This window comes from Lynx canadensis, chromosome B4 (genome assembly GCF_007474595.2).
Source record: "Lynx canadensis isolate LIC74 chromosome B4, mLynCan4.pri.v2, whole genome shotgun sequence".
Lineage (NCBI taxonomy): Eukaryota > Metazoa > Chordata > Mammalia > Carnivora > Felidae > Lynx > Lynx canadensis.
Window position 1 is genome coordinate 60994515 of NC_044309.1, and position 21733 is coordinate 61016247.

General features: G+C 34.4%; 1 protein-coding gene across 5 annotated transcripts in view; it reads left to right on the forward strand.

The window, feature by feature from the left end:
- Nucleotides 1-21733, forward strand: part of CCDC91 (coiled-coil domain containing 91) — a 355118-nt gene that overhangs the window by 194757 nt on the left and 138628 nt on the right. For 3 of the 5 annotated variants that reach the window (XM_030322072.2, XM_030322071.1, XM_030322073.1), the window contains one exon: nt 17594-17701. The exons of the other annotated variants lie outside the window; for them this stretch is intronic. In XM_030322072.2, the coding sequence (XP_030177932.1) occupies nt 17594-17701 (108 nt within the window). The remainder of the gene's footprint in view (nt 1-17593; nt 17702-21733) is intronic. 5 annotated transcript variants of the gene reach the window in all.

Here is a 21733-nt window from a genome sequence, read left to right on the forward strand (position 1 = left end):
AGACAATGCATAGGCCCTGGAAGAGTAGGATACTTAATTTGCTCTTTATTGGTTTCCTCACCCAGATCCCTTTCACAGCTGGAGCTGTGTATGAGGGAAGGAGGGTAAGTACTATTCTGCTACATGGTTGCCACTGTTACTCAGTAGATACCTTCTATGACATGGAGTTCACAAGGATGGGATAGTCCAGTGTTTATAGCTGTTAAATATCTCTGTAATAGTTCTCTTGCTTCAGCAATGTAGGAGAGATGGGAACTGGCATTTGACTTCTGAGCTCAACTGAGCAGCTGTCCTGCAGTCAGAGCTGTGGAGGAAAGGAGGATTGCATTTTTTACCAGCTGCCTATTTATGTGATATAAGTCTTCTGCAGCATGGAGCTGTGGAAAATAGGATCTATTAATGTTCACCAGCTGCCAAGACTACCAGGAATAGTCTTTTACACTAATAGATTGGGGATGATGGGAACTGTCACTCAGCTGCTGAGCCTGCTGAAACAGTTCTGCAGGGCTCAGCTGTGGGTGAATGCACGAAGTCCCTAGAGTTTAGTATCATAGTTTCCCCTCTGTTCCTACCAGGTTTCTATAAACTTCATTGAATAAGTATTGCTCAATTTATTGTAAGTCCTTTGATAAATCTCCAGAGACTTTGAATGATTGTTTTTGCTTAAAAGATACCTATCTGGGGTAGAGGTTTCTCTGAACTCCTAATATCATCATTCCAGAAGTCCCACCCCACCCCCTCATATCTTTTCATCCATATTAAAATAGTGGTTACTTATTACATATGTTCTTCATTTAAAAATTATTATCTTGGGATCAGTGAATAGTTGGGCGTCATGGCATTTTTTTGTATTTCTCACTGTATTGATAAGAGTTAAAGATTTGTTTACATCGTCTTGTCATATATGAGTACCTCGACCCTTGGATCATTGCTGATTTCTTGTTCTAATGCTTTTCTAAAATGTGATACTTTTTTTATGTGATTAAATTCTAATACTGTGCCTCTTAGGGATTTTAGAATGTTTCTGGGTTTTGTTTCAGCAAATTACCATGGATTCAAATATTAATTTAAAGCTTAATAATTTAAATATGAGTTGTACTTTTACATTGGTAATCAAATAAAAGAAAAAAAAAACCTTAATTTCCAATTCATTTGGTTAGCAGACTTTGTGTGCCTAAGACCATTCAAATGAAATAGCACTTTTTAAAGCTCCCAGATGATGTGACCAACAGTTTGTGATTTTAAAACAGAAATAAGCTACGTTATAATTTAAACTTTTCACAACGAATTGAAAATTCTGTTTTACCTTTAATTAGCCTCGTGTAGACATACCTTGGAGGTACTGTGGATTTGATTCCAGACCAGCACAATAAAGTGAATATTGTAATAAAATGATTCAAAGGAATTTTTCATTTTCCTATTGCATATAAAAGTTATGTGTACACCATGCTATAGTCTGTCATGTGTGCAACAGCGTTATGTCCAGAAAATATACATACCTCAGTTAAAAAATACTTTATTTCTAAAAAATGCTTACTATCATTTGAGATTTCAGCTAGCTGTAATTTCTTTTCTTTTCTTTTTTTTTAAGTTTACGTATTTATTTTGAGAGAGACAGAGACAGCGCAAGTGGAGGAGGGGCAGAGAGAGGGAGGGAGACAGGAGAATCCTAAGCAGTCTCCCACTGTCAGCACAGAACCTGACATGAGGCCTGAACTCACGAAGCTGTGAGATCACAACCTAAGCCGAAACCAAGAGTAGGGTGCTTAACAGCCTGAGCCACCCAGGCACGCCTAGCCATAATTTCCTTTTGCTGGTGGAAGGTCTTACCTTGATATTCATGGCTGCTGACTGATCAGGGTGGTGGTTGCTGAAAGTTGGAAGGCTGTAGCAATTTCTTAAAATAAGACAGCAGTGAAGTTTGCCACATCAACTGACTCTTCCTTTTATGAATGGTTTCTCTGTAACATGTGATGGTGTTTGATAGCATTTTACCCATAATAGAACTTGTTTCAAAATTGAAGGTAGTCCTCTCAAGCCCTGCCACTGCTTAATCAGCTAAGTTGACCTAATATTCTAAATCCTTTCTTGTCATTTCAACAATTTTGACAGCATTTCACCAAGAGTAGATTCCATCTCAAGAAACCACTTTTCTGTGCTCATCCATAAGGAGTCACTCCTTATCTGTTAAAGTTTTATCATGAGACTGCAGCAGTTTAAATATAATAATAATGAAAAAGTTTGAAATATGAGAATTACCAAACTATGAGAGAAAGACATGAAGTGAGCAAATGCTGTTAGGAAAATGGCGCTGGTATACTTGCTTGATGCAGGGTTGCCACAAACCTTCAATTTATAAAAATGCAGTATCTGAAGTGAAATAAGATGAAGCACAATAAAGCAAGGTATATACGTGTATTCAATGGATTAGCTGACCATATCAAATTGGAATTCAGTTCTTTTAGTAAATCCTTATTCATACAACTTCAAACCATCCATTACAGGAACTGGGTGAAGAATATCTACAATCCAATTACATAAACAACTTTGAGATCCAAACCTATTTTGTACTATTGTGTATTGCACACTCATATTCTTATCTTTTTCTAACTTTAATAATGATATGTAAAAATTTATATGTTTTTATTCTATGAATTCCCCAAAGAGGATTGCATTTCTACAAAAATTTCTACTTTAAGACAGCCACGTACTTCTCTTGGTAGAGATAACTGATTATTTTAAAATCAGACAAACTTGATCAAAGCCCCAGCTCTGGTACTTCATAACAATGTGACCTTGGGAAGTTCCTTACATATGAATTCTAGTTTCCTCATAAATATAAATGAGGGAATAAACCATAGAACCTATTCATAGGAGTATTGGGATGATCCAGTAAGATAGTGTATATTGCTTGGCTGATAATAATGCTGTTAATAAATAATAGTTATTACATATATCATTGTTTTCCCAGCTTTTTAGCATAGCAATTTCAATGCATTATCATTATCTTACAGCTGATTATTAATTAGTTTACTTTTCAAAATGACACAATGTGAATTCTTCTTTCAATTTTCTTTTTAGAAATATCCACTTTAAGGGAAAGAGATTGTGGACCAGCCCTTCATATTCCTGGGCTCCTGTTAAAAAGCCAGCATTCTTCTGTTCATTTAGAAAATAAATAACTTGCTCCAGATTGATGAAAGGGACATGTGAAATTCTGTTAAAGTACAGCAGAAAACAAAGCTAAAATTAAGCTAATGTGCTATATATGCCAACTTTTCCCATAATGTTTACTTAATTTTCTTTACTTTTTCTTTTATGTCATGATTTTTAAAATCTTTTATTCTGATAGTTAACAGCAGTAAAGTAAATGTAGATCTTGGAAGGCTTTCCATAGGAGCATGCCACATCAAAGATTGTTTACATAAGAATTTTCCTTTACTTGTTTAATTGTGCTTTTGTCTTGAAATTGTCATTCTTCATGATACGCACTGGCTCAGACTTCACAGTTCTTTCATGTCTGTAGTTTTCTCTATCAAGGATTACTATCCAAGATGTAGACTATCTTAATTTTTTTTGAAGATAACAAGCAGCTGTATTACTGTGAGCACTTTTTGTTTAAGTTGTCCTTAACAGTTGTCACTGTCGGGATTTCTTAATCCATTGGTTCTCACGTTTTTTCGGCACATAATAAATTACTTGTGATGCTTTTTTGAAATGCATATGCCAAGGCAGATTTCCTCTCTGGAAATTCTAATTTGATGTTGATAGGATCCTAGTATCTATATTTTCTTAAAGTTCTAAAAGTCATTCTGCTACCCTCTCAGGGGCAAGTTATTCATTGTCTTATCCCTTCATATTTATTTGCCTGTCAAACTATTCTATTTCAACCTGTTTCCGTGTTTTCCCCATTTTTGTCATCTAATATTGAACCTGCCAAGGTTGTGTATATGTGTGTGTTTCCCATTGAAATCACTGGGAAATTCTTCTGTAGAATAAAGATGAGAGATACTCTAACAGAGTTTAAGTGACTTTAGGATGGACTGCTCTTTGATTTTGAAAATTAAAAAGGTAGCAAAAGTTTTAGCTATAACCAAAAAACTCGGATTTATTCTACATTAATTTTTTTAAACTTATGTCTTGGTTTTGCCAATGTGGGATTAGTGATCATAGTAAGGAAGAGGGACTTCCAAAGGTAGTCCAAAGGTAGAGGGACTACCAAAGAAAGTAATATATGGAAAAAATACAGGTATATTTGCTAAAATAGATTTAATTCTGTAACTTAAGGAATAAGATGTCTTTTTTTTTTTAATTTTTTTTAACGTTTATTTATTTTTTTTGAGACAGAGAGAGACAGAGCATGAATGGGGGTGGGTCAGAGAGAGAGGGAGACACAGAATCTGAAACAGGCTCCAGGCTCTGAGCCATCAGCACAGAGCCTGACGCGGGGCTGGAACTCACGGACCGTGCGATCATGACCTGAGCCGAAGTCGGACGCTCAACCCACTGAGCCACCCAGGCGCCCCATGATGTCTTATTTTTTAAAAGAGAAATTATCTCACTTTCTCCACCTCTTACACAGATGTGTTTGTTTCTTTTTTATCTTTTTAGAAGTATCTCAATATATATCTATTCAGTTAATGCACTGGATATAAGCACTTGAGCTAAAGCTATTTTAGATGCTGACACATTCTTAAAATGACTTTTCTTTTTATCCTAAATAACTTTTGGGAAGAATTTTCCAAAGGAAGTAGTAGTTGACTCAGTGTGTTAAAGTTCAAAGCTGGAACTATTGCTAACATGGCTGTTACAGTGAGTGGAAAGTGCTCAAGAAATTAAATTCAGCATATTGCTTTTATTTTATCTTACTTTGAGTCTTATTCATTAAAACTTCCAATTTGACACAAATAAGATATGAACATATTTCTTGGTTAACAGTTTTGTTTTACTACTGTATAGAGACAATGACAACAGGCTCCTCCCCCCCTTCCTGTGTGTGTGTGTGTGTGTGTGTGTGTGTGTGGTGTTTGTTTTAAGGTAGAACAGTTAGAAAAGGAGTTTTCCCTTGTGAAATTTTTCTATATAGAGTTTTTTATTTCATCCTGAATTTACATTTACAAGTTATTTTCTTGGTTCTGTCACAATTTGTGTATTTTTTAAATTAAATTATACTCTGTTGTTTTTATTGTTTAAATGTAAGGAATTTGGATATGTTTCAAATCATAGCAGATATGAGAAGCATTGAAACTTATTGAATTTTGACCTAGTTGACAGATTAGCAAAAAATGGTGTATAGAATAGCCTGAGGGGCACCTGGATGGCTCAGTTGGTTGAGCGTCTGGCTCTTGACTTTGGCTCAGGTCATGATCTCACAGTTCGTGAGTTCAAGCCCACATCAGGCTCTGTGCTGACAGCACAGAGCCTGTCTCTGTCTCTCTCTCAAAATAAATAAATAAACTTAAAAAAAAAGAATAGCCTAAAAAGGGGGCATTTAGGTGGCTCAGCTGGTCACGCATCCAACTCTTGGTTTCAGCTCAGGTCCTGATCTCATGGTTCGTGAGATCGAGCCCTGCATTGGGCTCTTCACTTACAGCATGGAGCCTGTTTAGGATTCTCTCTCTCCCTTTCTCTCTGCCTCTTCCCCCACCCTCTCAAAATAAATAACTAAACTTAAAAAAAAAAAAAAGGAATAGCCTGAAAAAGACAAAGAAGTAAATGTAGTTTGGTTTAGGATTTATATGCACACACCAAATAAATTATAACTATACTGATTTAAGATGTACTCTATGTTTCTTGGCCCTCTTGTGCCTAATCTAAACATTTTCTGTGTCCATTTTTTGGTGATACATAGTTCCTGGTCATCGCATTCTTCTTAAAGAGTTTTGTATACAGTCTTCTCAAAATCTGAAGCTTTCTTTTCTCATGCTGGTGTTTTGTGTACAGATGTTTCAGCCAAAGTATATATACAAAACTTATCCTTACAGATATCCTTATAGATATCTACACATCTCAAGATATTTCTATTAAACTAGATATTTACACACACACACACCCATTCTTCTTTTAGTCTCTATTTCGGAAGCGTGACTGATGTATTGATCTTTAATTCTGTGTATTACAAACCAGATGCTAAAACCCAAAGAGTGTTTGACACATTAATAGTGCTTATAAATACCATTTTGACTACTTTAATGAGAAAATAAGAATGAGTAGATTCTTTCTAGTCTTAGAACATCTCATGAAGAGAATTTCTCATGTATTTGTGTTTTCTTCTTGTTACATTCAAATATGAGTATTGAATCAGATATGCCAGAATTTTTATATATTAGGCACATGAATTTTCTGCTATTCATAGCAGGTGATGCAACATTTCTACATAAACTTAAGTTTTTCTGAAATTATCTTGATTAAAATTCTTGATATATTCATTTCCCATGTTAACCAACCTTGGTTTTATTGAAAGTGTCAGTCCTTTCCATTTTCTGTAAAGGTTAAGTATGCCTGAAATACCTTTTGGTAGGGATTGCTTTGAGTTTTAGCAGTGTACCATATGTTAAATGCCAGGCTGAAGTATCACATGCCTGCTGTATTCCATTTTTCAAAGCATCTACTTGCTAGTGTTTTATTTGAACTCTTAAGTTGTTTGTACTGTTTTATAAGGGAGAGCATATTACATTTAGGAGACTAGTTTTTCCCAGGGTGTAGAATTACTTGTATTGTATAAAGTTCTGCTCCAAGGAGGGGGAAACAACTTTGTTTTCTCTTCTTTTGATATTTTCCCTTGATTAAAGATTGCTAGCTTTTTGTGCAGAGAGGGGAGAAATAAATATTTAGGATGTGTGAGACCTGTCCTATATCTTTTTTTAAATTCCATTATTTTGTTAACCCAAAGGTATGAAATAAATTTATAGTTTCAGTTATTTGATTGAACAAGGATTCTCATGAATTCCAGCTTTTATCGTATGATCAGATTTTTCCTGGACAAATACGGATGTTTGCTGTTGCCAATAGACTTTGGCCTAACAGCATGCTAGATACTAGTGATTGGTTTGGAACTAACGACTTGGCTTGTCCATTCTTATCCCTCCCACCAAACTTAACCTCAGCAGAGGATTGAGAAAGTTTGGTAGTTGAGAATAGCACTGTGTGCCTCTGAGTTTCTTGCGCTAAGCCAGAATTTTGCATGCAAGGCTATTCTTGTGGTTTTTCCAGCCATGCCAAAACCAAAAGGCATTGGAAATCTTGCAAGAGAGCTTGTTCTAATATATATTTAAAGCTTGCTTTTTTATATTATGAGTGGTATATCAGCCTGAGAGTCAAAGGAATAAAGGGTAGAATACTTCATACTGTATTGAGGATATAAATTTCAAATTTCTGCTTCAAAGCAGATATTGAAAAATACCTCCAAAGATTTAAAAAATGTAAATTTGTGGGATTTATGTAGTTAGTTGTTTCTTAAGACATGTAAGACCTGCCTTTTCCCCATTGGTTATTATTGGCTTACCTTCTAAAATGCATTTTGAATGATGTGGGTTCAATTTTTATATCACATCAGGTTAATGTATGTAACTAATGTTGGTCACATTTGAAAATTTTATCAATATGAGTTCTGCACACCCAGATGTTGTTGATTCATTATAAGATTTTTGCCTATTATCATAAAAATATATTATTATAATAATAAAAAATATCAAAAATATTATCAAGCTACTCTATCATAAGTATCTTCCATTCATAATAATACTGTCTCTCCATATTGACCTGAATGAAGTTTGACCTATTCTCATGGGACTGAAAGTTTTTTTCCAAATTTTCCTTTTATCTAAGCTTATTAAATCGGTTTCTACATCTAGTAATAATGCTGGAAGAGTGATTATATTCTTTACAGAATATAATTTCTGTAACTATTCTAGTCAGTGTAATATATCAGTTATGTAGTTCTCATTCTCTCCTTATTCCAATGACCTGAATTGTCAGCAAGGTCTATCTGGATTCAGGCATTTTCAGTGTTAGTGCCTAAAAAGTGTTAGGGGAAAAATTGATGTGTGTGTTACAGATTTACTTTTATTAATTTTTATTCTTTTTCTTTTCTTTTCTTTTCTTTTCTTTTTTGGTCACCAATATTCCAGTTAGTGAAAGACTGCATATCATAGTTCTTAGAGGCAGAAAAGATAAACTGATGAAAGTTTTTCTTATTCAATTTTTTAAATCCAAATGAGGATCTCTCACAAAAAGCTATTTTTAATTTTTTAAATCTTTTGCCTGTTTGAAAGGATACAAGAGAGGACTGATTACCTATATTCTTTGAATGATAAGACAGAGACTCTGAGGAAGGAAAGCAGAGATGTAATAGCCAGTGACATTTGGGACAGTAGCATCTTAAGATGTCTGTGACGTTTGTAATTAGTGTGCTACCCAGTATCATAATAGAAGGCTGGTTTTGATTTTATATTTAAGTTCTTGTTAATCATCAGCTTTGGGGATACTTTATATATGAGAATATAGATTTTATACCAAGGATAAATTATCAGACCATAGGATTTACCCTATTATTTTCAAAGTTATTTTTTTTGACAAGGTAACATGTATGCATATGCAGTATAAAATTTGAAAGATATGGAAGCATCAAGTTCAAGGATTATTCTCTTTTCTTGCTTTAGCAATATATTCATGTAACCAAATGTTTTTATTTATTTTTTTTTTTAATTTTTTTTTCAACGTTTATTTATTTTGGGGACAGAGAGAGACAGAGCATGAACGGGGGAGGCGCAGAGAGAGAGGGAGACACAGAATCGGAAACAGGCTCCAGGCTCTGAGCCATCAGCCCAGAGCCCGACGCGGGGCTCGAACTCACGGACCGCGAGATCGTGGCCTGGCTGAAGTCGGACGCTTAACCGACTGCGCCACCCAGGCGCCCCAACCAAATGTTTTTAGTAATTAATCCATGGTAACAACCTAATGTAGGCCAATGTTCATCTAGCAAGCACCACTTTGTGCCATTTTCTAATGGTGAAATACTTCCATACCAGTTAGTATATTAATAATTCTTCTGAACCACTTTAATGATTTTGTTCCTTCCTCTGGGGCTTCTCTCTTACCGCATACAATCAAGCTGGAGCTTGGCATTGCAGGAGGTTTGGTGCTCCATTACCGGGGATGGATTTCTGATTGTTTGGTGCCCAGTCTGGTTGATTTTAAATCTTTTACATATCACCTCAAATATTTTCACTTCTGTAGAAAAAGAACCCAGTGAAAGTATTTTACCTTGTCATCAACATTATTCTCTTTATGATGGAAAAAAAAAACATAAAGGAAAATTTAATCTTCGTTAATAAGTCCTCTAATAAAATTGGTTTTAATGAAAACTCTAATCTCTCTCCATGTTGATGGCTTTACAGTGGGAAAACATTCTTTTCTAATCTTTGAGGTCTATATTTAATGAATGATGAATCTCGATTAATTTGGAGGAAAATGCTTCACTTTAATGATCTTAAATCTAGTAAATGAAAAAAAAATGTTGATCCTCACTTGTATTTACCTAGCATCAGTTATCATGAAAAGTAAGGAATTTAGTTCTCAGATACCAGCAAATGGTTAGAATAATCCTATATCGAAGTATCAACATAAAGAATTAAATTAGCATTCATAATTTCACAGAACTCCTTTGTCATCGGCAGAGAGGAAACTATTATTCTCCCCCTTTATTAAAGATAAAAAAATCTTACGTAGAGAAGCATAGTACTTTTATCAAACACATAAGCAGAGGAAATTTTATATAAAAGCCAGGTCATTCAAAGTGTGATGCAGGGCTCTATTAAACCAGTTATACTGCCTCCTTGGAACATTAATGCATGTGTATTTAAGCCAAATATTTCTGACATTGAGATAGGTTTCTTTTTTCCCATGGTCTCTGATATTTCAGAAAATGAGACACATAGTTTTTGCTGCAACCAGGTGCTCTGTTGTTTTAGTCACAATTCTTTTTTTTTTCCTTCCCTCCCTCCCTCCCTCCCTCCCATCCTCCCTCCCTCCGTCTCTTTCTTTTCTTTCTTTCCCTTCCTTCCTTCCTTCCTTCCTTCCTTCCTTCCTTCCTTCCTTCCTTCCTTCCTTCCTTCGACTGTAGCTCTTACTCAAGTCACAAGGAACAATATTGTGGCATCTGAGGGTGAGGCATATCCATATGGCAGCTTTTCAGAAGTTTAAAGTATCTGGAGGCAGACATGCAGAGGCTCTGTGCTGTACTTAATTTTAGAAACTTCTTAATTTTAATGTGTTGTCCATGGCACAAAAGAAATTTTCACTGGGAGACTTTTGTGGTGTTTGAGGTAACAACTCTTATGTTACTAGAATCCCTTAACAACAAGGCCAACAGGAATGATTCCCTCTGTCCTGAAGATTTTCTTTGGCTTTCACAGCGTCCAAAGCACTTTATAACATGGCTAGACTATATTGAATTTCCATGTTTAGATATACACCCATAATTTAACATTTTTCTTTTTGAATTATATAGTACTATTGTATGCAATTCAAATACACAGAAAAACCTGAGGATCACTGCAATTCCAAATACTTGAAATCTGTAGCAGGATACATTTTTTGTAGCCTCAACATGACTTTGTTAATTTTCCTTTTTTAAATGAAGGAAAAGGGAAAGATAAATCTTTTGTTTTTTAATCCATTTTTTCCCATAATTTTAGGTAGTAGTGTTTGTCCTGTTTTTTAAAAAGAACTATGACCAAATTCATCACTATCACTCCTCAGACATACTTTCAAGAAAAGATGCACCTTCATTCTCCCCAAGAGAATGTTGAATTTACAGGACCTAACTTCTGCCAGCCAGGGTAGCAGGAGATCATGAACTTAAGCCTGAATTTGCAGCCAGTTTTGAGTAAATGAAAGCCTTAAGTCCATACCGAAGTCTTTTCTATAGAGAGTTATACTTCCTAATCCTTCTTCCATTGCACTTTTAAATCACCTCTCAATAATAGGTTTTAATCACATTATTTGTGATTAAATAATCACATTATCCCAACAAAATTTTCTAAAATATCTAAATATTGTTTTCAGAGATAGCCTGATGTTCTCTTCTAACACATCCATATGTATATATCTCAACTGGATTACTAGCTCACTCACCAGAGGCCTTTTATATATATATATATATATATATATATATATATATATATATATATATATGTTTGATTTGTGATACATCAAACCTCCACACTACAGGTCATGAAAGCTATAGATTGATGTCTTAGGCCTCCAAATTGGCAAGAGATATTTTTGATTAGTCAAGAGTCATTGAACACTAAGACAAGTTGGAAACCAGGCTCAACATTTGGAGCCAAATTTAGTCAGCTGCCATCATTTGGACACTCTTGTCTTAATTTTTATAGTCTTTGTTGCCAATCTATTTATAAAATGGAGAAAGTTAAGTATTGTAAATGAACTGCATGCTAATAGAGTGTCCAGATGAAGTTCACGTATTACTTGCCAGATATACTTGTAAAATATCTATGGCACTTTTTTGTGAGAGTATGAAAAACACTCAGCTTGTTCTTATTAGGATTAACTCCTCATTACCAGAGAGGAAAATTGCATGACTCTTATTTATACTAAATAAAAAATGTTTTAGGCATGGTACATTAATTATAAGTTCCTAATATTATTGTATCTGAGTTGCCCACAAAGATCAGTGCTATGGATTTTTATTCTTTCACAAATTGTCCATTGGTGGAGAAAGTTTTAATAGCATTTGAGTGCTTTTGCTACTTTGCTTTGCTTTGTTCAAAGATATTTTAAAAAATGGTTTATAGGGGCGCCTGGGTGGCGCAGTCAGTTAAGCGTCCGACTTCAGCCAGGTCACGATCTCGCGGTCCGTGAGTTCGAGCCCCGCGTCGGGCTCTGGGCTGATGGCTCAGAGCCTGGAGCCTGTTTCCCATTCTGTGTCTCCCTCTCTCTCTGCCCCTCCCCCGTTCATGCTCTGTCTCTCTCTGTCCCAAAAATAAATAAACGTTGAAAAAAAAATTAAAAAAAAATGGTTTATAGATGCTTCCTTGTTTAAATCCTTTAAGGGTTTCTCTTCTCATTGCAATTAGAATAGAATTAAAATGCCTTTTGATGGTTCTCCATAGTTCTGGTCTTCTACCTACTTTTCTGATCTCTGATTCACTTTTCAGGCACAGGGTCAACAAGACCACAGTCCTTCTGGTAAGAAATTTGACCTGGTTAAGGATAAAAAGAAGTCTGGTGTAGCTATAGCATCTGATGGAATTCTCTGGTTCATATGATCCACATTGGCCTTTTTTCTAGTTCTTGAACTTATCAGCCTTATTTCTACCCTTAGACTTTGCATTTTTTTCCTTTGATGGAAATGTTCTTCCCCCAGACATTTTATATGGCTGAACTTCTGTTCACTTGTGATATCTCAACTCTATTTGTGCCTCTCCACAGAGATCTTTCTTGACTATCCTTTTTAAAAATTGTCTTTTCCAGTATTTTTTTTAAAAAAATTTTTTTAACGTTTATTTTTGAGACAGAGAGAGACAGAGCATGAACGGGGGAGGGTCAGAGAGAGGGAGACACAGAATCTGAAACAGGCTCCAGGCTCTGGGCTGTCAGCGGGGCTCGAACTCACGGACCGCGAGATCATGACCTGAGCCAAAGTCGGCCGCTTAACCGACTGAGCCACCCAGGCGCCCCTCCAGTATTTTTTTAAATCCTGTCTTTTTCTTCATAGCCTGTAACATCAGAAATGGTTTACTGTCTAACGTCCAATCTTCCTTGTCTTCCCCACTCTCTCTATCCCGTTGCCAATAATGTAAGTTCAGGAGAGTCAAGCTCATGTCTGGTTTGTTCACTCTGTATCCCCAGTACCTAGAGCAGCACCTAGAATAAAGTATACGTTCAATAAATATTAGTTGAATAAATGAAGATTAAATAAATGATGAAGGGGCTGTAAAAATAGAGTAAGTGCTTAGTTCATGAAGAGAAATCTGTTTCATCTGGTTAGAACAGCTAAGACAAACCAGGAACAAAGTGGGTGGATCTGAATTCAATTCCTTGTTCCGTGGAGTCATTTTATATGATTTTGGGCATGTTTCTTAACCTCAGTGCCTGTTTCTTTATCTGTGAAATAATGAGGTAGAGCCCATGGAAAAAAGATGGATGAATTGGTTGGTAAAATGACTGAGATTCATCATTTTTCCAAATGTATCTCAGTCAAGGAGGCTCTCCTTTTTGATAACAAACTTGCTTGCAATGTTTGAAAAGCTGAGATAATATTATAAGATATGCTAATAGTTTAATAGCCTTGGAAAATTTAAAGTAATTGTTTGTTTAAAAAGAAAAAAAACATGAAAGTGTCCCTTAAGAGTTTTAATGTACTCATTTTGCAGATATCTTTTAGTTTTGCTTATTGTATTTTTAGTTAAAAACTGGAAAATATCTGAAATATATTTTTGAAAAGCAAACTTATGTTTTTTCAAGAAAGGTGAAATTGTGCTTGACTTCAAATGACCCTTTGCAACAATTATTTCGTACTACTGTAGTCAAAAAGCTGAACTAAGAATATAATTACAGACATCATTAACATCAAAGTTCTAATAGTTCGTCTATAAAGAGGCAAACAATCAGGCTTGGACATGCCAAAATCATGATTTATTTCTTCAGTTCATCCAACACATATTTGTCTAATGTCTTCTGTGGGTGAGGTACTACTACAGATATATTGGGTAGGTATGTGAGTGAATTGAACAAAAGATGTTCTTCTAGGGCTTAAATTTTAGTCAGTCTATTTATTCTATCCTTTACTTCCAGCTTGCTCTGTAACTTTATACCTTTCTTCATTTACAAAGTATGACTTAGAGGATTGATAAAGAAAATTTGGGGGTGGCTTTTAAAATCATGTAATTATTGTTGCCTAAAATTAGCTACAGCGTGTTCTTTTGAGGTTATATCCTAAATACCAACATGATATTAATGTTTTGGAGACCATCTGGTTCTTTAGACACATCTGCTTTGCAAATCTGGACAAGTCATTTAATTTGATCAGGCCGGATCAGATCTGTAAGAATTGGACTATTTCAAGGGAGAAGAAAAACTGGATTTGTTGAGACAGTAGACTGTAGTTTGGGTTGTAGTAGTATATTTTGGCTATACTTCTCCTTTAAATTCCAGCATGTATTCAATTCCATTAAAAATATGTATCTGCTGCTTATGGTATTGGTTGGAGTAGAGTGGTTTTTGACTTAATATATTTATTTTCTATGAGTCTAATAATTGTAGAATTTATAACATACTTTTCCTTCCAAGAACTTTGCGGTCCTTCATACACTTCATTTTATTTATTCAGAATTTGTCCTATGGAGTAGAAAGGATGGACATTTCTAGTCAAAAATAATATCTTAAAAATTGAAATACTTGGTAGGGATTGAATGTGCTTAGCAACGAATTTGGTAAATGAACTTGGTAGTTACAGTTTGAAGCTTAGTGAACTTTCCAGTGAATATTGGTATTGTCCATAATATGATTTGTATAAAAAATATTCATCTTAGTACAAGGATCATCATTCACCAGATACCTATTACATGTGTGTGCTGTGTATGATTAATAGCAAATTATAATTCCTGCACTAAAGGAACCTACACTCTTGTTCACATATTTGAAATTCTTTTCAAAGAGGTATGGTTATTGGTTTTCCTTAAACTCAATGAATTAAATCCCCTAGGATGACACAGGCCATCCCTGATAGAACTGAGGCTAAAACCTAAATATGTTGAAAACTAATAAAACTTGCCCTGCCTTTAATAACATTTTTTTCATTACAGAATATGTGGATACATCTTTGTTTTTCTCCTCTACATACCATGAGTCTTCATGCTGTATCTTTGTTGAGAGTAGTTTAAAATAGCTTATAAAGGAAATAATTCTTTCAGACACCTCTTTATAATGTTGTTCCTTGTATCTTTGATATTTATAGACAAAACTACGGAGGAAAAAAATGCATTGCAGGGAAATGTTAAGATTAATGTTCATTTTTATACTTACACAAAATAATAAAGGCAATTACTATCGTATATTACATTGGAACATAACTATCCAGTTATATAATGATGGATCACACTGTAAAAGCAGGTGGCTAGTGTCAGTTTGTATTTTCAGCGTGTCCATAATGATTAATATTGTAGTTGTAAGCCAAGTTTTTGGAAATTACCTGTTTTGTTTGGACTGTGGCACCGATAATACAGTGTTGAGTAGTATTAGACCAAATTTTAAAACTCTCTTGTTATTACATACAAGGTTTTCTTATATCTGGCACCTGCTTAGTTTGCTACCTTCCTGCCTCCACTCTTAACTCCAACTATTCTTATCTATTTAATATTCTTTGCATATAACAGTGAACCTTACAGGCAGGCTTCGGGCATCTTTTCTTTAATACATACCTTGCATATTCCTGTGGTGTGTGGTTATCTAGAGAATGTTTCTCTTCAACAATAGACTGCACTCAGTGAGGAGAGACTTTTTTTTAAATCCTTGTATTCCTGGTATCTTCCTTCATGTCCCTTCTGCAGATGGGTGGATTTAAGTAACTGAATGGGGCTAAGATGAGAGGTTTGAACTATATAAAAGGCTGGTTACTTCTGCATAGCTTTTCGCCATGTTCCATAACCATAGCTTTGGCTCTTATTTGACTCATTGTCCTATAGTAAGTACTTGCCTCCTTGAAGTTTGGATGAAAATGAGCATATGGTATACAAATAGATTACTAGAAAAAAAATACTGTTTAATTGTGTTTCTTAATAATGGTGAGAAAATGTTTTGTTTCACTAACTTACCTGTTCCTCCAAAGGAGGAATCTACTAAAGATCTATATAATCTATGAAATCTGCTAAAACTGGTTAAACTGTGAGATTATTTGAAACCATGGCAAATAAGAAAGTGAAAACAGTTTTTTCTATTAAGCAAAACAGTCTGTCATATCCACATTCCCAGAAAAGAATGGCATTTTTCTTTCTATGAAAGATGTCATGAATATACTCAAGAGAATTGTTTATGACTATACTGTTCTTTAAATTTCCTGAAGTCCAACGCTATATTATATTTTACCAAAGGTAAATTATAAGTTTACATTATCGAATCACAGTTTAAGTGGTTAAATTTTGTGGCCTTATATAAATTAATCATTATGAAATCTTTAGAGGATGTATAATGAATAAATGAAGGGCTAAAGCAGTTCGGTAAAGCACTTCTTTAAATTTTGGTTAAACCTCAGTCAGAGCTTTATTTTCCTTTACTAATTTGCTAGTAATTATGCAGCTTCAGAGTGACAACTATTGAATTATAGGAGTGGTAGCATCATCAGACAGTTTAACATTTGCAAAAGAAAGTTAATTATCTGAAAATTTGAGACTTATCCTGAGGTTTAAAAAATATTTTTGTGTAAGTTTTTAAAAATACATGCATATTTATTTATTTAGCTCCTTAATGCATGTTGTTTCCAACCAAGTAAATCTATTTTCAAAACAGAGATTATTGAAGAGATTTGGCTTATTTTTCTTTTCTTGGTGAATGTGCCAAAGGTCTGTTTTCTATAAGACATGTGTCTGTTTCAACTTACTATTTCGATTATGAGTAGTTTATTATCCAGAGAGACCTTCAAAAATAGAATATTTGCTAAAGAATTCTTATGTATATGGTTGAATACATATTTTAGAATGATTTAGAATTTATAAATAGCATGTAATATAATATTGGGAACATGTTAAGTATAACATATAATGCTTTCATAAAAAGGAAAGAAAAAAGATAATAATGTATTAAGCATTTCCAATAAGGAAGTGAGTGGGTGGAACATCTTCAAATGCTGATTTGGCTCCCCTTAAGATAGTGTTAACGTCTTTATATTTAGCTGACTGAGGTTCCAGCATTTACACTACCCACTTAAGTTTGTCCAGTCTCCCAAGTTTTATTACTCCTTATGAATACTGCCTTGAGATTCTGACTTCCACACTTTGACTTCTACCTTTTTATATTAGGGGCGTGAACTTCCTGGGGGGCAGTTCTTTTATGTATGAAATTGCTCAGAGTTTCCATCTGCTTTCACTTGACTTGTGGTCTTGAAGATCATGCTTGGCCCATGGGATATTACAGTGTGCCGAGAGGATGTGGAGTTTTGTCAGCCAGTGAAATATGTCTGTTTTTTTTTTTTCTTTTTTTCTTTTTTTTTTTTTTTTTTTTTTTCAGCAGCTTTCATACACTCCTCATCCTGTGTGGTCTTCACCGAACTGAATTTATATTTAACAGAACTGCTCACCCTCTTTATCATCTTCTATGACTTGGCCTTTTTTAAGGAGAAGGTGTGTGGAAGTAACATCGGAGCCAAAAAACTGTAGTGTTGGCAATAGGAAAACTTAAAACTGAAAGCTTAAAGTAGGTTATATATGAATGTGTTCAATATTCACAAATGTGTATTTTGTAATGCAGAAGAGTGTTGTATTTCAGATATGTACAACTGTCAAAAAAAATTCCCATGCCAACAGTAGACTCCAAGTTTTGTCTGAGATCCAAATGACTTTTTGCTTGTTTTTAGGCACTACTGCAGTCTTCAGTTAAGCAACAAGTAGAAGCTATTGAAAAACAGTACATTTCTGCAATTGAGAAACAAGCACACAAGTGTGAAGAGTTGTTAAATACTCAGGTAATAAAATTGCACATCCATTATATATTTATACTTTTCTGACTCTCCTCCCCTGAGAGCTCTATAACTGTTTATTCAGTTTCGTGCCATTTACTTTCCTTGGTGTATTTTGGAGGAAAAAACTATGCTTATGTAAACTCAATGTTAAAGTTTGGGAATTTTATGAAAGACTAAAAATAGAGCTAAAGGCCTAAAATATGTGGCTTTCCACCAAATTAATGATTCTTATGTTAATTTCTGAGTTATAGTATTATTCATCAAATAACAGAGGCAAAGAGATGACTGTGAATGTATTATGGCATGTGAAACAATTTTTAGTGCTATGAGATTTATAAATAATATTTGCATTTTTGAAAGTACTTATTTATGTTTAAGTTACCTTTCATTGCATATAGACATTGGTTTCTATTTTAATTTTTCCATTAAATTTGTTTCTTTTCTTGATTTAATGTCTTAGAAGACATAAAGACATGATTACATTGAACAATCAGTTGAGCATTTATGGAGGTGTTATAGTGTAAATAATATATTCAAGAAATTCCCAGAAACACTTGTAAATAACGTAAAACTTGGTAGGTGAAAATAAAACCAGCTTTGTTTCAAGGAACTCTTTTATATCATGAGAAAGCATACTGAGAATTTGGAAAACAAAGTTAGGTGTAGAATTTAAATGGAGACATAAATATGCTACCCTATTACCAAGATTAGGGTCAATTCTATTAAATGTTTTTCAGTGTCATTTTAATAAATGGCTTGGAAGAAGAAATACATAGGGGATTTTATAAATTTAATACAACAACTATACTCTTTTGGGTGTCGAAATACTAGGTCACCAGAACTATGAAGTGTATGACTTTGTGAATGGACAGAAAAATTATGGAGAAGAGTTAAGGTCACAGAACTGTGAAATAGCATAAAGCATGTATTAGCCAGGGCAGGGCAGGTTATGCCCTGTCTCTCTGGCTTCAGACAGCAAAGACTTATATCTTAGTCATGCTACAGATACAGATACAATGTCTTGGGCCCTAGTCCCATCTTGTCTTCACCCTAGTGTAGTTCCTATGTGGAACAATACCTTTTAACATTGCAGAATGAATAGAAGCCCAAATATCCTACCAGTAATTAAATATTCTGGACTGGAAATGACGCTTCCACTCTCAATTTATATCAGTAGTGCTTTACTTCATCATAATGAGGTCAGGTAGTGAGATCCTACTATGAATATGAAAGGGAGGGAACAGGAAATATTTGCTAAACAGCATTAATTATGCCACAGTTGGTTCTTATGGTTGCCAAATATTCCCAGTTTCCATCTTACTGGCAAATTTGCTTACCCTGTCTCCTTGGGAGAAAATATGAAAGTTCTTTCCAAGCTATGGCCTCAAGCTCAAAAGTCCAGGATCTTTGGATGATACATAGGGAATGATGTACCATAGTGTCTACATTATCAGGTCCAGATATATAGTCCCTTTTGATCTAAAGAACTAGAAACTAAAATACATGTTGTTTACCTTCAACATATTTAGTATATAGTAGCAAGATAAAGGTATTTACTGTAAACACTCTCAGTAGGAAGGATGAAGAATCAGATGAACAGCTGTCATTAGTATGTAGCAATTCTAAAATCTCAATGGACAGATTAAATAACGTGTGTTATGGGGATAGGATTGCTCTTTGATTGACCATGATTCTGTTTAGGCTTTAGGGACAGAGTTTCTAGTCCATTGTTCTTCATGGTCTTGTAGGTTTTAAATTCTTCAATATCTTTGTTGGCAATATCTAATATGAGTATTGGTGAGTATGCCATTTCTTAGCCTGCTTTTTGACTGTAGAAAATTGGGAGACATGGGTTACTTTAGATGGCAGATTGTGGCAGTTCAGAATAATGGTTCTTTTGGCTCCTTATCTGTTTGATTACAATCAGTTCCATTTGTGAAAGGTAAACCCACAGTTATTTTAGAGAATTACTTCCTACATTTAATTTGTTTATATGATTTTACCGCTATGGTTGCCCATTTTTCTATGTCTCTCTCTTTTTCTGATTAAAGATAACTTTGTTTATCAAGCATGGGTTTAAGAAATTCCAGGGGTCTCTTTCTCCAGACCATTTGTTCCAAATGAAAGTATATAGAGGACAGTAACAGTAATAGGCTTATTAGGTCTGTGCTTGGAGACATTTTAATCCATTGCATCCTTAATAGTGGGTGTAGCTAACATATACTTGATTCAGTACTTGCTGTAAGATTGAATGTAGTTGGCCTTTTGTTGCTCAGAGACTTTCTCAGTTGTTTCTTTTATAAGTTGACGTTGGGAAGATAGTTATTCCTGCAAGTCCTCAAATTTCTGAACTTTTTTTGTTACCTGTAATTCGATTCTTATGAATTGTCTTCTTGTGAATTCATTGCTGACTTTGTCTTTTTCTTACAATGCCTTATCAAAAATAGCCAATAACAGAGCTAATAAATGAATTCAGAAAAGTTGCAAGTTAAAAGATTAACACACAAAAATCAGTTGTATTTCTATACATTCTTGATGAATATTTCAAAAAAGAAATTAAGAAAGCAATTCAGTTTACAATAGCACATTAAAGAATAAAATACCTCAGAGTAAAGGAGGTGAAAGACTTGTCTGCTGAAAACTACAAAACAGGCTGAAAGAAATTAAAAATAACCTAAGTAAGCGGAAGGATATCCCATGTTCATCGACGATTTGGAAACATTTGGTGAAGAACAGGCTAAGACTACCTCAGGATATTTAGAGTATGATATACAGTGTGATGAAATGCCATTTAAAAACCAAACACTAAAAGGGGATATGATTAGTAGGCCAAATCACATAAAATATATAAATGGTGATCCCACACTTGTTTTTCTAATCATATTTCATTAGATGCCAATTGAAATTTGAAATTAATAAATTTAATTTAACAAAAATAATAGCTGGATGGCTCCTTAGGAATAATTTAATTTAGCCTGTGTGTGTGTGTGTGTGTGTGTGTGTGTGTGTACACATGCATACCTTTCCCTTTTTTTATTGTTGTTTTTTTTTTTTCAAATTGAGAATTTAAGGGAAAAGCAAGTATATTCAGAGTAGTTGCAAGCAGATGCTCAGAAATCTGACTGCTTGACTTTGTCACTTAACTGTGTACTATGGAATGTCCTTAGCCTCTCTGTGCCTCATTTTTCTTACCTGTAAAATGTATATACAAGTAATTCCTACCTCATAGTATTGCTATGAGTATTATATGACATCAGACCTGCATAGTGCTTAGAATAGAACTTGGCACATTCTAGGTGTTCAGCTGGTATTGGCTGAATTATTATCATCTTTGCTATTCTTGGTCAAGATCATTTGTATGGCTCCTCCCAGAACCAAGGTTATGACTCACGTTTTCTAATTTCCAGTCTGTAGTAGAAAGGCTACTTATTTGTAGTTCATGTTTTATCTTGTGTTTGATTTTAAAAAGTGGTCTTTAAATTTTTATACATTTGTCTTGGGGCCTCCTCTAGTATTTGAATGCTAGACCAACTTTTTGTCCTTCTCTCTCTTCCTTATTTAATGAGGGCCTTTTTTATGACTGGCATTCTGCTGGATTATATGAATATAATATGAGCAAGACACAGCCCTTTTATTAAGCAGGTGGAAACATGACATTATTGTAAAACTATGGTAAGCTATGATAGAATAAATAATTATGTTATATTAAAGGGTATGTAGTTCCTTCATAGAGGGTAAGGGAAGACTTATTGGACTAATGATGAGTTCTCTCAGGGTTCATGGGTCTAAGTGAGGTCAGAACTGAGAACTTAGCATGAGAGAGGTAGATGGAATAACGTATTCACAATCCTTTAAATGAGAGATTATAATATAAATGCTTGGCAAGGGTGGGTGAGGCTATTTAAGACTGCCAAATGAAAGATTATTTTATGCAATAGAAAGGATAATAAAGGACCTTGTCTGACAGGAAATTGGGTCCTTAAGACATTACTAGAGACATGACATTTGTTTGGATTTACATTTTAGTCATAATTA